This window comes from Vigna umbellata, chromosome 7 (assembly GCF_029865625.1).
Source record: "Vigna umbellata cultivar VRB3 chromosome 7, Vumbellata_1.0, whole genome shotgun sequence".
NCBI lineage: Eukaryota > Viridiplantae > Streptophyta > Magnoliopsida > Fabales > Fabaceae > Vigna > Vigna umbellata.
Window position 1 is genome coordinate 50,188,373 of NC_142171.1, and position 14,032 is coordinate 50,202,404.

Here is a 14,032-nt window from a genome sequence, read left to right on the forward strand (position 1 = left end):
CAGCAAACTGATCATGTATATGCAAAGGACATTTTTGCCATAGCCAATAAGGAGAATTTCTCATAGATTTATTGTTTTGGAATTTAAGATCGAAGAAAGTTTTTCAATTTATAAAATTCGGTACGAACTATTTAAACTCCTCATTACTATTATTAAATCGAAAAAAAAAACATATCCCCTAAAAGAGGGGAAAACACTAACACATGATAATTATGTAATAAGAAATAGAGGTAGAATAAAAAAGTGAAAATAAAATTAAAGGAAAACTAAAACTGTATGAATAGAGCATGCGCTTTTATAATTTGAAATTTTCCCAACGGACAAATACTGTTTCCATGTCACGAATTAAAGGAAAAAAAAATTGCATTCATAACTACAATAAGCACTCCTCACACAATAATCAAACTCCTGAATATCTGATCTAACAAATATACTATGATCCAATAAAATTCATTCAATTTTGCTGACTTAAATAATTAAAAAATATTTTAAAATATATTTATTGGTGTATAAACATTATATATGACTAAATTTCGATAGTCTGATTACATAGTAATATTCTTTAATATCATATATTTATAAAACATTTACTAAATCAAACATAGTATCATATTATCACTCTTATTTTACTAATTATCATACATATTATACGTCATTATATTTATCAATATTACTTAATTTTATCTTAATATTATTTAATATTATCTTAATATTACTATTTTTATCGCATAAGTCATAAAAGCTTAGAAACCCTATAAATATATATAATATTTTATACGAAAATATACTATTTCTTACTTATTTCTTTTTATTTAAAAGATTCAAACTCTTACTAATTTATTTGAATACAAATCAGTCTTTTGGAGGTATATCTCTCCTGTATTCTAGCATTATAAAAAAATATTATATATCTCAAAATATAATAAAAATAATTGTTTATATATAATTTTAAATATGTATGTATATATATATATATATATATATATATATATATATATATATATATATAGGGTTAAATATGTTTTTAGTCCCTAAACTATTGGTCGTTTCTGGTTTTCGTCCCTCTTTCAAAGTAAGGTACAATTTGGTCTCATTACTAAACACTGTTTAAGAATTTGGTCCTCATTTAGCAACAAATGAGAACTAAAATGTTTTTAGTCTCTAAACTATTGACAGTTTCTGGTTTTCGTCCCTCTTTCAAAGTAAGGTACAATTTGGTTTTCATTCTTTTCGAAACGTTCGTTTTAATCCTCGAAAACTAAACACGGTTTAAAACCAGAAACGACCAATAGTTTAGAGACTAAAAACATATTTAACCCATATATTTGTTATTATACTGAAGCCAGATATGATTAAATCAATTATCACGCATCTAAAATATCGTTCTTTCTGAAATTTGGGTGTTCTCTCATAATTTTGTTTATAAAAATATATTATATTTAAACTATCTTTAACTCTTAAGCAACATAAATTTATTGATTGTGATAGAAATATAAATTTCTTAGCGAGAGAAATGACAGTTTCATTGTTTATTTTTAATGAAAAACTTAAGAGACACATGGTTGTTTTAAAATTTCGTTATCAATTCCACAATAAATGTTAATATTTTGATTCTAAATTTGTCAATCATAATTAAGATTGATAACTGTGTATTCAAAATATTGTTTGATTTATCACTATTATATTTGTAAAAATTCAAAGAATAAAAAAATAAATATTTAAATTATTTTTTATCTTGACTTTTTAAATTATGTGTAAACTAATAGAAAAATAACATAAATGAAGAAAAGTAAGGGAAAGAAAAAGTGACGATGGTGCACGAGGAGAAGGCATTATCCCCAACAAACAATGCAGAAAATCCGCACGCTGTCGTACTTTTTGAAATCCTAGCACAACGTTAACCTCTGTTCCTATTTCTCTTTATTTTTATATATATATATTCCATTCTAATGAACCATCCCACCGAAAGTACCCAAATCATTTTCCATTCCTCTGCTCTCACTACACATTAATGTGTAATCTACATGGAATTAGAAAGAGGATGGACTTTTCTTCACACTTGTATTGTGTACTACATTTTTGTCGTTTTCACCCCATTGCATATTCATCCTTCACTCTACCAAACCACTCCTTCAAATCGAGTGGTTTAACAAAAAAATAAAAAAGCAGCATGGTTTACGAGGTATTTCTGTGCCTCAATTTGTCTGTGTGTGGCATCTTGCTGGAAATCACAAACACAAAACAAACACGTGTAGCAGAGGATTTTCCTGTCGGCTTATTAATCAATCACACATTTTATTGTTTTATCAACCATCTTTTGAAAACACACATAAACATTTTTCTAACATTAATTAACGTGGGACTTTACATTAGATTTGTGTGTACTTTTGGTTTCAATTATAACAGTACCCTCTCTCTCTCTCTCTCTGAATGGACCATTTTCCCCCAAAACCAAACACCAATATAATGAAGGAAAAACGGAAAGTGAACGTGGAGCTCTGAGTCCTTCCTCACCAACCAACTAACAACCATGACCGTTGTCAAAACTCTGCTCTTCTTCCTGTTTCTAACCATAACCACAACCACCTGCAGCTCCTTGGCTTCCCACTTCGAACAGCTCAACGTGGAGGAAGAAATGACAGCGACTAAACTCAAGAACCTACCAAAAGAAACAGAGGATTTAGAAGAAGAGCAGGGAAATTGGAAAGTTCAGATTCTTCACAGAGACAAAATCAGCACCGCCCCTGCCAAGGATCACACCACCCGTTTCAACCAACGAATGAAACGTGACGTCAAAAGGGTATCCTCCATCGTTAACAGTAACAGCCATGCTTACACGGAAGCAGCGGAAGAAGCGTCCTTTGGATCCGACGTCGTTTCGGGAACGGAGGAAGGTAGCGGAGAGTATTTTGTGAGAATAGGAATTGGAAGCCCTGCAACTTACCAATACATGGTCATAGACTCGGGCAGTGACATCGTCTGGGTCCAGTGCCAGCCATGCGACCACTGCTACAACCAGTCCGATCCCATATTCAATCCCGCCCTCTCCGCCTCCTTCACCGGCGTTTCCTGCTCCTCCTCCGTCTGCGACCAGCTCGACGATGCCGGCTGCCACCAGGGAAGGTGTCGCTACGAGGTGGCCTACGGCGACGGCTCTTACACCCGAGGTACGCTCGCGCTCGAAACAATCACGCTGGGGCGGACTCTCATCCGGAACACGGCCATCGGCTGCGGCACATGGAACCAAGGCATGTTCGTGGGAGCGGCTGGGCTTTTGGGTCTGGGTGCCGGGCCCATGTCCTTCGTGGGTCAGCTCGGTGGCCAAACAGGCGGCGCCTTCGCTTACTGTCTGCTCTCTCGCGGCAGCGCCTCCTCCGGCTCGCTCCAGTTCGGCCGGCAGGCATTGCCCCTGGGAGCGGCGTGGGTCCCACTCATTCCCAACCCCTTCTTTCCCAGCTTCTACTACGTTGGGCTCTCGGGTCTCGGAGTTGGGGGCTCGCGGCTGAACATATCGGAGGATGCTTTCCGGGTAACTGATCTGGGCGACGGAGGGGCCGTGATGGACACTGGCACCGCCGTCACCAGGCTTCCCACAGTGGCTTATCATGCCTTCCGGGACGCTTTTCTTGCTCAGACCACCAACCTGCCCCGGGCACCTGGACTCTCCATTTTCGACACCTGCTACGATTTGAACGGCTTTGTTACGGTTCGGGTGCCCACCGTCTCCTTTTACTTTTCCGGTGGACAGATCTTGACCCTTCCGGCCAGAAACTTTCTAATTCCGGCAGATGATGCCGGAACATTCTGTTTTGCCTTTGCGGCTTCGCCTTCGGGGCTTTCCATTATAGGGAATATTCAGCAAGAGGGGATTCAGATTTCGATTGATGGTGACAATGGTTTTGTGGGGTTTGGACCCAATGTCTGTTGATTCAGGGAAACAAAGATTCTTGAGCACCCAGCATCCGAGTTTTGTTAAGTCTTCCCCTTTCCTTTCTCCTACCCATCTCATCTCCTTTCATTTCATAACTTCATTCATGTATTATACCTCTCAAAATAACTAAACTCCTCAATGTCACTGCCAATTTTTCTCACTTCTTTAATTCTAGTGTAATGCCAGCCAGTGCAATTCAGCAGAGCTGCATCGCCGGGGAATCTAATTACTCTTCCCGCCGCAGTAATAATGTGGTCAAAAGAATCATGGAAAAAGTATAGTAGAAAAAAAGTTTGCTTTTTCGGTCGACGCAGAAAACAGTGTACATAGAAAAAAGGTTGCTTTGATGTTGATGTTGTTGGCTTAGGAGTGAGCTTCTAGGAGAGAGAGAGATAAAGGTGCTGGGTGCAGCAATTGAATAATCACCGTTCACCATCGTTTGAGACGTTTGAAACCGTCACTTGTATAATTTTTGAATGCATGCAGACTTTTTGGTAGCTTAATTTCTTATTTAATCAATCCCTTTCAAATATTGGTTCTGGACTTTGGTTTACCTTCTTTGTTTTTAAGTTTATTTTGAAATTTAAGCATGTGTGTGTTTTTTACTAACGAGGTTATTCTTTCATATAAAAGGGGGTGATTTTTTTTCCTCAAAGAGAACAGATCTTATCATCCTCCAATTAACAAGCTTTTTAAGTATGCAGAAATCTTAAAAAAAATGTCAACTAAGTGAAGAAGGTAACAAGTTGTTGAATGTACACTTGAAAATGAGAGAGCAAAGTGACTTACTAAAGAGAAGAGAACCTTGCAAAACGACGGGAATAAAGAAGAAGGCAGCTGAGAAAACAAAAACTAATGTGAAATGAACACTGGATGTTTAAACAAATGCAAAGACTGAATAACCTGTTTAAGTATGATTGGAAACCCTTTTTCACCCCTTAAGTATGGTTAGAAACCCTTTTTTAACCCTTTGTGATGAGTTCCTAATCCCTAAGGGTGGAAGCACATGCTATATGTATTAAGGATAATAAACATGTTGAGAAGGGAGTTTTTCTCACCTTTTGATTTAGTTTTATATTAAGTTCCTTAAGTTGGCATGAATGAGTTGATTATAATTGATTTGAACTTTTATCATATGTTAACTTGTATTTTTTGTTTGTTTTTGTATAACTTCTTCAAAGGTTTCAGGTCAGTCTGACAGCTTAGCATGAGGACTGTTCGATAGTCAATAACATAGAAGTTTGACAAGCTAAGTTAAGCTCAATCAGAGAAGGAGGGATAGATATATGGTCTTTCTACGGGACACAACAAAGATGAGCTACATATAAGGTGGACGAGAGAGAAAAACATATATCATAAAATATAAAGTAACTTCTTAAATTAAAACGAACCTTCACATCTAGATAGCTTGTTATCTTAATGTCCAATAGGAATCTTCACTTAGCTTTGTTTCATGTCTGGTTTGGCAATTTTCTTTTGGAAAATAGTTACCATATTCAACCACTTTGTGTTCTTACCACTATGATGACCTTGGTGGTAGATATGAATTACATCCCATTGGTTCATTAGATGAATTTTTTTTTAAAACTGTACAAAAAGTTGTTTTTGCTCCCTACTTATATATCAAACTTAATTTAATTTTTTTTCAAAGAAGAGACTCAATGAAAGTACTTAATGTTGTTATTTGTGAATTGTGTACCTTGATCATAGAAAAGAACCACATAACATTTGTGGTCCAAATTTCCTTTGCGGGAATGAACTTTTAAGCAATGTTTGATTTATATTTTTATAGGTTAAGAAAGTAATAATTTAAAAACATATGCAAAAATAATTGTAGAAAGTTATTTTTTATTACAAGTGGATAATGGTGGAAAAAAAGTAGGGAGACCTGCTTCGTCGCTTTTACTCGCAAAAGAATTTTAGGTTTTTTCTTTTGTTTCGTTCAATTGCAAACAACAAAATAATGAAGAAATAGGATAATGGTGGATTTCCATGGAACAAGTAAAACAAGAAAAAGTAAGAATAAGAAGTACAAGAAGAATGACAAGAGCTACGTCAAGAAGAGCCGTAGAAGAAACGAGAAAAGAACTCGTGCTATCGATAATTTTAGTTTTGATAATTTTAGTTTTTCAATATTACATTTTCCTACTCAAAACTTGAAAATAAAAATTCATGACATATGAATGATGTCCATACTCGAAAATTTATATAAATTCGTGACAATCCAATAAACTTGACTCGCAAACACCACTAACAAATTTGTAAAAGTTTATTTATGTAGAATATAATTTAAATTTTAATTCAAATGAGTTCACAGAACATTTTCCATCAAAAAATAAATAAACTACAAGAATTATTTTCACTTAGAGAAGAAAAATAGTTTTTAACAATTTTTTTTTACAATGTTTGTGATTAGATCTATTTAAATATTTTTTAAAAATAAATTCAAATATAAACCAATAAAAGAGTGACATCGGGATCCCTTAGGCCTTGTTGAAGTAAATGAGATTGGATTTTGAAGTAAATTTTTTAATCTGTCACGTCAATAAATCCTAGACTAATTCTCACAAACTTTACTTCCAAATTTATTCTCATTACCTCCAAATTAACTCAAATAAACAACAAAAAAATTTATTTTCAAATTCTCTCAAATCCCTTTAATTACTTTCCGTCAAATCCACTCAAGTGAACAAGGCCTAGGTGAGTGCGAAACAAGGCCAGCGACCACGACAAACATTACAGGGGCAGGCGCAACCCACTACGAGCAAAGGCGAGCCACGGCGTCCCACAGCGAGCAACAACGACCCATGACGAGAAACGGTGACCCATGGCAAGCGACGACTATTTTCGACAACAGCAACCACGACGGCTGAATGAGATAACGCTGGACAACGCAAAAAATAGTGATGCAATGTGCGGTAAGGTGATGCGCGACAGAGTTAAGAAGAAAAGGAGATTAAACACAAGCCCTAATCCGGTAAGTTCATACACTTCCACACACGTTTCTAAACTCACTATTTCATACGAGTTTACCGATTTTGCACCGAGTTTACGAAATTCACACAAAAAAACAAATTTGTTTTCGAGTTGATTAAAATCATAATTGAGCACCTAAACTCATGAATTAATGAGTAAACTCGTCCGAATTAACGAGTTAACACGTAAGTTTAATACCATGGTGAAAATGTTAAATTTTGTTAAAATATCATTTCCCAATAACGAAAAGAAAAGACATGATTGGTATAGTTTTATAATAGTTCTAGATGTTACTGTCTGCTCTTCTTATCCACACTCTTTCGATTGCAACCCAATTTCTCATAACAGTAACGATCACAAATCCTTTCTGCTAAAATAAAAAACATAAAACCAGCAACGAGATATCTGAACTGATGAAGGTGAACGAACACTACTTTACAAGACCCAAATTAAGGATTCCCCATGAAGTCTGAGGCCAAGATTTCTCCTTAGCCTTCATCAGCAACACCCTTGTCCACGCAACCCAACCTTCCCAAGAAGTTCTCTTATCCCAGGGACATCCCCATTCCAGCAAAAGTCTCAGTCCTTTCTCTGCATGTTTCTCACCCTCCTCAAACCTTCCCTCTGTCAAACAAACCTGACTCAGCACCACATATGGCTCTCCAACGAAAGGGTTTTTGCTTATACACCCCACAAGCAAATCTTCAACCTTCCCCAGCCCCTTCTCACACACAGCTGCCCAGTACAAATCTCTTGCAACTATTTGATCTTCCGCCTCCAAAACCTTTGTGCAGTCATCAAACACTGGCGGCAACACCAGCTCAATGTCTTCATTTCTCTCCACATCCACCACCACCCCACCAACCTTCCTTCTCTTCTCTTCAATCAAAATCTCTTCTTCCCTTGCAATCAAGTTGTACACTGCTCCCATCCTTGAAATTGAATTCAGCCACAGACCCGGCTTCCCATCTCCCGGCCACAGAGCCCCCAAATTGTTCCCAGAAAACTCAAGCCGACCGTTCCGGTTATCAAACAGCACATCCTGAAAACCAAATAACTGGTCACAGAAATCGGCCATGGTCATCATCACGAAAACAGCCACTATCCTCCGAGAAACATGAACCCGTTCACCCGTTCGAATGTGCTTCACCTCAACCCCCTCCGCCGGAACAAGACCCTGCAGTTTCTTCCTCCATCCTTCTTCCCCGTCGAAGACACCCTTCTCTTTGGCGTTCCTGAGTGATATCTCTGACTCGGCAAGGTGTTGCACGAGTTCTTGATCGGAGTACTGGAAGAGAAGGTCGTCGTGGATGAGGGGCTGCCGGGGAACTACACAGAACAGGTGGATGAGAGCCTCGGCTTGGTGGCCCACGTGGCGGCAAACAACTTCACGGCCAGTTGAAGGGTCGAAGATGGCGAGGTTGACGTAGGAGTTGGAGTAGGCTGAGTGGAAGAGACCGCAGAGGCAGACGGAGTGAGGGGCTTTCCAGAGGGTGAGAATGCGATATATATCGAGAAGGTGGTGAAGGAAGCTGCCATGTTTGTGCCAGCACTCTCCAGCGCCCACGCTCTGCAGGACGCCGACAAGCGAAGGGAGGTTTTCATCGATGGATTGGAGCTCCCCGCGGAGGAAGGGACGAGCACGTTCTAGGAGAGTTTCGGTTGAAGACGGCATGGTTGTGCTTATGCTGAAGAGTGAAGAGAAGGCGAGAAAGAAACAAAATAAAAGAGAATGACATTCGAAAGATTAAGAGACGTGTGGTGAGCAATCTTATCATCCCATACTCTGCTTCACATCATGCTATTATTGATATATCTTCCAAAAATCAAAAACCTATCATAAGTCTGTCTCATTATATAGGAAAACGTTTCTTTAACTGGCCACAACTTTTTTACAATGTTACTCGTCGTTTGATTTACTTGAAATAAATTTTAAAAAACTGAAATAATAATCTGGAGGACAATTTGGGAAGAGAAGAACGTTTCACAATTTTCTCATCTCCTGTGATATCGACGGTTACCTCCACTATCGACCAGCGTTTTTGTATTCCCTCGCACATTCTCGACCAAGAAGTAAAGGTGATTTCTTTTCTGAATGTGTGGACGTTTTCGTCCAAGATGGCTTATGGGCTTAATCTGACCCAACAAAGCAAGCTTGAAGCTAAAAAAAAATCAAAGAAGTTAAAGCAAAATAAAACACACTTTTGTCCTCCTCTGGATTCAAAATCGCACCCTTGAGCCATGTACACAAGCAATACACATACTACTTGGCCAAGCTTATTTAGTTGGTATATTAACCATTTATTATTCCTTTAAGTCATTCTTTTTCGCCTATTTTATATTTTTTCCATTTTAATCCAAAACTTAATTATTTTACTTTATTTTCACCACACACACAGTTATATTCCCGAGACCTTTACCTCGCCATATTAATCTCTAACTTATTAAATAACAAGGAACTTTTATTAATTTAATATAAGACAATCAAGTTTTCCATTCAACCCGAATGGCATATACGTAAGATCCGAAAAAGCAGGGGTCTTAGAGTTAAAGTAGTATCTTTGGTATTTTGTTTAGAAATTAATGTTGGGTGATTGGATGTTTTCTAGAACTATAATTATTATTATGTTAATTATTTAATGTTATTATTGATTAAGTGGAACACATGATTGATATGTTGTCAATATGATGATTTGTATGTGCGTAATATTACAAATATGATGTGTGGGTTTGATAGTAGAAGGATGATTTAGGATTGAATATGTGTGAACCAAATTCTAGAAAGAAAAACAGTTAGGGTAAACTTATATTTAATTTGTATTGTAGGAAATAAATGAATTTAATAAATCTGAAATTTAAAAGATTTAATGGTTGTTGATATTTTAAAAAGTAGTTAAGAGATAATAAAAGGAAATCTTGGTGCTTTTATAGATTAAGTGAGAGATATGATTTTAATTAAAAAGATAGAGAGAGAATAAAAGAAGATAATAAAGAAAAGAGTAAAAGAGGTATGCACATTGTTAACCTAATTCGTAAAAACGAAAATTAGAGAGTTAAATGAGAGAAAAGACATTTTCTAGGAGAAAAGAGGAAGAGCTCTAGAAAACTTTAGTGCAAGGGAGGACTTGTGATAGTTTGAAGTTAGACAAAGCCTTAGGATTGACCAAGGTATGAGGAAGCTTACACTTGTTTGCTTATTGTTGTATGTTATATATGTTCTTGATTGTCTTGATTGATAATCATTGTTTGATACATGCTTATATGATTATGATTATGATTATTTGTGATTATTATTGGGTAAGGGATTATGTATGCATGAACATAGGTTTTATGTATTATGTATGTTTTTGTTGGGTTATCCCAACAGAGGGTTTGATGCTAAGGGAAGTTATGATGCTTGGGGGTTTCCATGCAAATATAAGTTGTAAGTGTTGGGGTTATTGGGATCTCTTCCTATGTGGAGAATAAGACATATAATATGGACCATTATGTCTCACTTTGTTTTATTGGAGGTGGGCCAGATAAGTAGGACACGTTAGAGTCATTTGAAGAGAGGAAAAAGTCAAGTGAGAGAGAAAGGAAGAAATGAAGTCATTCCCGCATAACATAAAACCCGCATTGGTGTTTTCGTCGTTGTGAAGTCATTCACCGTTGGATCGGGCTAATTTTTGGACATAGGGTTCCAAGCATATGATTCTTCATTCTAACCGTTCAGATAGTCAATCAGAGGTCTAATTTGGTAGAAAACAGCCTCGCATTACTAACTCTATTTTGGAGAATTTCATAAAATCTGCACTGATGTTTTCGTTGTTGTGAAGTCATTCATCGTTGGATCAGGCTGATTTTTGAACAGTAGGTTCCAGACATATTGTTTTTCATTTTGACCGTTCGGCTCGTCAATCGAGAGTCTAATTTGGGAGAAAACAGCCTCACATCAGCAACTCTATTTTGGAGAAGTTGTAGAACGTGATGGAATCAGAGAATGAGTTTAGGGGTTCTGTTTAGGGTTAGGATTGACTTGTGGTTGAGATTGGAACATGAGTGGAAGATGAAATGCATAAAAGTGTGTGTGGATAATGAGCATGAGGCATGAGAAATTAGTCTACTTGTTATACCTAGTAAATCCTTGTTCTATCTCCATATAAGTGCTCTATTTGGCATTGGTTGTTGAAAAGAGACTGGTGACTCCCTTTGACATTGGTTGTTGAACAGGAAGGGATATTCCCTTTGGCTTTGGTTGTTGAAAAGGCGATGACTCTCTTTGGCATTGGTTGTTGAAAAGAGAGTGGTGACTCTCTTTGACATTGGTTGTTGAAAAGAGAGTGACATTCTCTTTGGCAAATAGTTGTAGAAAAGAGAACTATGTTCAAGTGTTGAATCTTCTTTGGTAAGGGGGATAAATGTTCTGCCTTGTGTGATAGGAGAATAGGTTCGAAGGCAGAAGAAGGATGACTCGAGTGTATCTGTATGAGGAAGCTATAAATGGGGTTGTAGGAGCAGCCACAGTTAGTGAGTTAAGGTACATGAGTGTGACTGAGTCTTGTCATGATGGAGTTCATGGTTTGGTGATGCTCATGGTGTGATTCATGATTGAGATAATCATGATGGTCGTGTCTATGATGATGATCATGGTATTTTACATGCTCCAAGTTATGCTATGTTGACAGTGATGTTACCATAATGGTTATAGTAGTAGTTAACATAAGTGCTAATGAGTGGAAAGATCAGAGGTCTATGTGTGAGATGTTAGTGATGACATCAAGGATCAAGGATGGAAGTTTGAGGATCGGGGATCGAAGATCGAGTAATTAATTATGATTGAATCGTTTATGTTAGAGGATTAAGAATCCTATTATTATTAATTTTATGTATAGAGTGTTTGATTATGATTGATATAATCAGAAGGTATGTATCTTATTGTGTGTTTGATTATGGGTGATATAATCAGAAGGTAAATATCTTGTTGTGTGTTTGATTATGATTGATATAATCAATACATATGTATCTTATTGTTATGATTGTTTTATCGGTAGTTTATCCCATACATGTTTGTGTTTGTATGAATGCGATGATCGTATAATGTATGATGTTATACGGGAGCATATGATGCTACAGATGAAGGTAAAACATGATAGATATGTGAGATGACGGGAGGCAAACTTGAGATTTTATTTAAAGCTATTACAATTAGTTTTTAAGACAATGTAATTGAGTTATTTTATTTCCTTTGTTATTTTGGTTTTATTTAAATAATGCAATTGGACAAGTATTTTGGAACTATTATGCGATGCAAGTTTAAATGTTGAGGTTTTTGAAAATACGTTTCCGCGTTATAAAAAAGTTTTGAAAAGTTTTCGCGTTAGCATAAGTATTTGTTAAACATAAAAAAAAATGAGAGATTGTTAAAACGAGATTGTTTAGGAACCCTTTATTTTGAAGTTTAACAAAAGTGTATAAGGAAATGGTTTATAAAAATGATCATCTAGGATAATAAGACAAATGCTATATATGTTAAACAATATGTTGAACCCATTGTGAATCATAAATGCTAAAGAGAAAAGTCTAGCATAAATACAATAGATTACTCTAATCACAACGGCTAAAGAAAAAAGTCTAGCATGAACATAATAGATTACTCTAATAACAACGACTTGATAAACAAACTACATTAAATACTATAGTACAAGGACAAAGCTAAAAGCTATTATGAACATCTAACGTTTTAATTCCAAATATACGATTAATACTTCTTTGCATGTTGTGTTGTTTCTCTTTATCCGTGCAGATACATAAAGGATAAATGCTTTATTCAAATGTTCTATACCGGTTCAGAAGAACGTTAAGAGATGCGAAGACATTCTAGGAATGTTTCTTCAATGCCTTCTATCTGTCCAATTCGTACAAGCAACACAATTGCCTCTACAAAAGAAAAATAACATTTGACCTAATACAAAAGGCTATAAAACCTACATCAAAGTCAATGTTTCTGTGTAACAGATCTTTCTTGAAGTTGCCTATATAAAGAATACTGCATGAAGAGAAGAATATGAATTACACATACTATTATGTTGTCAATATTATTTTTCTCTTGTATTGTCTAAGTCTTTGAAAAATAAAACTCTTTGTAATAAGTTTTCAGATGAACTTTGTATTTATTTGAAATCTTCTCTAAAAGAGCTTCTCAATTTGTACTTGTTTTAAAATTATTTTGTTGTTTTTGGATAATGAGAAATGATTTAAAACACTTAGTTGTTTAACTCAGAGAAAGTTAAATGTCATAGTCAGTTAGACTATTTTATTCTAGGAGTGATTATACTTGTTGTAAACTAAAAGTAATAAAACTTTTTGTATCTATTCAAAGATAATAGAACCCTTTAAGAGTGCTTAAAAGAAAACTCGAAGATAACTGAGTTGGAGTTAACTAATATAAAATAAAGTTTTCTTATTATCATTTTACATACTTTCTAAATGCTCTCTAAAAATTATTAAGTGTTAACACTTTGTGCAAATCATCTAATCCTTGCAAAGAATGTTTATTGGGAAAAAAAAAATTCAAACTCTATCTAAACCCATTTTTTAAGTTTCCTTGTGATTTCAAATACATCATACTTGTTTGACATGTTCTTTTTGTGTATTTTCCTGTAAAATAGATTATGCAAGAAATACGATAATCTACCCCTCCTTTAGTTTAAAAAAGTGTTTTTTTACTATAAATTTATCATATTACATTTTTTTATTAAATTATTTAACATAATAATAATTAAATATGCAGTATAAATATCGTGCCACTTCATTTCTTAAAAAATGATATAAATATGCTTCAAAGCATTTATACAAATTTAAATAAACTTTAATCACGATCAGTAGAGTCATAATTTTTGAAAATTGAGAAATTTCTCTTGCTCCAAGTCACGGATTTTACCCTAAATGCGTGATAATTTACTTTCCCAACTTTTGCATGGAAATTTTTTATCCAGGCTCTTGTTTCCCCCAGTAATTTTATAGTTTTATTCCAATATTACCTTACTTTTAGTTAGCTTAGTATTTTTTAATATTTATAACGATTGATTGATTTAAATAATAATAGTATTATTATTAATAATAATAAGAACAAGAACAGGTGAG

The 14,032-nt window shown here is 35.4% G+C and overlaps 1 protein-coding gene and 1 pseudogene across 1 annotated transcript; one reads left to right on the plus strand and one right to left on the minus strand.

The window, feature by feature from the left end:
* The first annotated feature begins 2,328 nt into the window (after positions 1-2,328).
* On the plus strand, positions 2,329-4,428 carry LOC124839959 (protein ASPARTIC PROTEASE IN GUARD CELL 2 pseudogene; annotated as a pseudogene).
* A 2,682-nt stretch (positions 4,429-7,110) lies between these two features.
* LOC124833103 (uncharacterized) lies at positions 7,111-8,723 on the minus strand. The gene has a single exon (XM_047307488.2). It carries the CDS (start codon positions 8,580-8,582, stop codon positions 7,338-7,340), a length of 1,245 nt encoding a protein of 414 aa, XP_047163444.2. The 5' UTR covers positions 8,583-8,723; the 3' UTR covers positions 7,111-7,337.
* Between the last annotated feature and the right edge of the window lie 5,309 nt (positions 8,724-14,032).